General features: G+C 41.1%; 1 protein-coding gene across 1 annotated transcript in view; it reads left to right on the forward strand.

Moving 5' to 3' along the window:
• The window catches only part of LOC101848671 (cell adhesion molecule 2), a gene marked incomplete at its 3' end in the record, with an annotated part of 167,166 nt that extends 164,982 nt beyond the window's left edge, over positions 1-2,184 (forward strand). Inside the window, 1 exon segment of the mRNA XM_013085146.2 lies at positions 2,030-2,184. Within this exon segment, the coding sequence (XP_012940600.1) occupies positions 2,030-2,184 (155 nt within the window).
• Positions 2,185-2,847: the final 663 nt, after the last annotated feature.

A 2,847-nucleotide genomic window follows, 5' to 3' on the forward strand; every position in this document is an offset into this window, starting at 1 on the left:
CTGTGTGTGTGTGTGTGTGTGTGTGTGTGTGTGTGTGTGTGTGTGCATGATTGGTTATTCCGTCATGAGAGGCAGGGTATATGCCGTGATAGTGTGCGTGTGTCTGAGTTCAGGAGGCGGGGAAAGAGAATGAATGAGCAAGTGTAGGTGTAGGTGTTGGTGAGCTGAAGACGGGGTGAGGTGAACCGCATGAGAGCGCCGGTCGGTATTTGTGTTTGTGTGTGTTTGTGTGTGTGTGTTTGTTTTGTGTGTGTGTGTTTGTGTGTGTTTATTTGTGTGTTCGTGAGAACCTAGTCATTTTACCCATGTGTAATCTCACTCCAAGAATTTGATTTCATTTCTATATCATCCCATTGCAGCCCAACTTGTTCGTTACCGTTGTGTAAACTGGTCTGATGGCGGGGGAGGAGGGGGTGGGGTGCATAGACAGTAATACCTGTGTTAGACGTCAACGTTGCTTACTTGGACCTGCTTGGCTCTAAACACTTCCGTGGTGTTGCAATCCTGACTTAACTCGAGTCGAGTTTATCGTTCGGACGCTTTCAATTACAGCTGACTTCTTTCTTCCACCCACTCCATTCCTATCACTCTCACAAAACAAAACTGAAATAGTTTCTCACTCCACTCCTCCCTGAAAAAGAAATCTCAAAAACGAAAGCAAAAAGTGAAATAGAAAAAATTAAGTAATTTGGTAGTGAAAAAAAAACTCTTTCCTCCTCTCCCACACCCGTTCTGGTATGAAAGCGTATCAACTTGAGTGCAGTTTGGTTGTTTTTTTTAAGACGCTAGTTAGAGAGAACCCACGAACAAGGCTATTTTTCGTTTGGTTTGCAGAAGATCAACTCTCAGGGCTGTCTGCAAGAGGCTTGCGCTGGCTTTAAATTGATATGTCGAGTGTCAAAAGGGAAAGGTAGATTTTTCCGACTCCAACAAAAATAAGACAGTTTGTTGTTGTTGTTGTTGCTGTCTTCTTTTTTGTTTTTTGTTTTTTTTTGTGTGTGTTATTTCAATCTTGTCCTTAACCTGTCTTCACATTTGTACCACACATCAAGAAAGTGTAAAAGGAATAATTTAATGGCTATCATCGTATACATTCGGACATTAAAGCACGCCTCCAATAAAATAATATATAGCCATTTTGTGTTGGGTCTCCTTGCTTCCTTCGTGCGAACAGTGGTTGTTTCAGACTTGCGACCGCCGAACAGAGGCGTTACAGATCTAGCCTTCTGCATATCGTGGGTGAAACAAAGATTTCTTTCAATTGTTTATAAATATTCGTGATCAATTTTTTAAAACAATATTATAATATGTTCATTCGCAATCAACTGCAATTTCAAGACGTAATCGTGCAATAAGCGGGTGTCTTGTACACTTATGAAACTGGAAAGGTTGTTGCTGGTGGGCTACCTTTGAAGGCTTTGTTGTATCTTTCTTTGCCTTTGTGAGCAGCGTCTTTGTTGTAATGGCTTTTTGCCAGGTATGCACAAGACATGAGGTGAGATTCCTACTCGAAGCAATTTAATTTTATAGACTAACTCCTTCTCTCTTCTTCGATGTAGTATCTAAAACCACGCCGTTTGACCCAAGCAGGCAGTGTCGGAGCAACATCTTCTTACGAGATCTAAATTTCGAACTTTCTCTGATATAATGTAATTTAAATTTCATTGAAGGGTGGCAACATTCACAACTTTCATGTACACGTATTTACAATTATCGTCTTTGTTTATTTCAGTAAAAAGTTGAGTACATCAACACAGAGTAGACCATTCATTTTCGTGCAAGGAAAAAAAGCAAACTGATAGACAAAATGACGTTGGGAGGATGATTTATGTAAAGTAGCTTTATTGTTGCAACGACCTACCAAGGCCACCCTCACATAACCCGCTTATTATCTTCCTCAGTGACCGAGTGACCCTAAGCAAAGATGTCTCGTTGTCAGAGGGTACCATCATGAGCTTATGTAAAGTAGCTTTATTGTTGCATCGACCTACCAATGCCACCCAAATGACCCGCTTATTATCTTCCTCAGTGACCGAGTGACCCTAAGCAAAGATGTGTCGTTGTCAGAGGGCACCATCATGAGCTTGCTGAAGGTCCGGCGCACCACAATGAGGGACGGGGGGACCTACGTGTGTCGGACCTCGGACTTGCAGGTCACCAGCGCCAAAGTCAACATGCTAAACAGTAAGACCTCAGAAATAAGCTTTATGATGTCGCTTATTTCGTTGTTCATTTGTCTTCGTGTCTGTTGGGTTGGGTTGGGGTTGTTTTGTTGTGGGGGGGGTTTGTTGTTGTTGTTTGTTTTTTTGTTGTTGTTGTTTTGGGTTGTTTTTTTTGGGGGGGAGGGGTCTTTAGCTTCTCCGTTTTGAGACGTTCATGCAAGAATCACTAAATTATAGCCTATAATGTTACCTTCTTGGCAGACATTATTTATCTGGTCATACTTTTATTTAAAAATTCAAAAATATTTATTACATGCGTATATTTTAACAGTACACCTATAATTTACCACACACTTAAAGGATTATTTTTTGCATCAAAGTAAATGAAAAATGGGCTGTCATCACTTCAGGCAATCGTATTTCAGGACGTAGTTTATCTAGCTGTTTCATGCCTTGAACTTGAGCGAATACTGGAAATGGATCGAGGTCTCGCCTTTAGATCAAAAGCAGCAACGATCCCTCTTCTTTTGGCATCTGGTGATCCTTTATCAGAGCCTGAGAATTGAGTCCGAGGTTTAGCGACATGATAAGACTTCTACAGGATAGTCCATTAGTCCCGAAAGGTCTCCTCGTCTTTTTTATTGATAAAAACTATCTCTCTCTCTCTCTCTCTCTCTCTCTCTCT

This window comes from Aplysia californica, unplaced genomic scaffold, assembly GCF_000002075.1.
Source record: "Aplysia californica isolate F4 #8 unplaced genomic scaffold, AplCal3.0 scaffold00349, whole genome shotgun sequence".
In the NCBI taxonomy this organism is placed as follows: Eukaryota; Metazoa; Mollusca; class Gastropoda; order Aplysiida; family Aplysiidae; genus Aplysia; species Aplysia californica.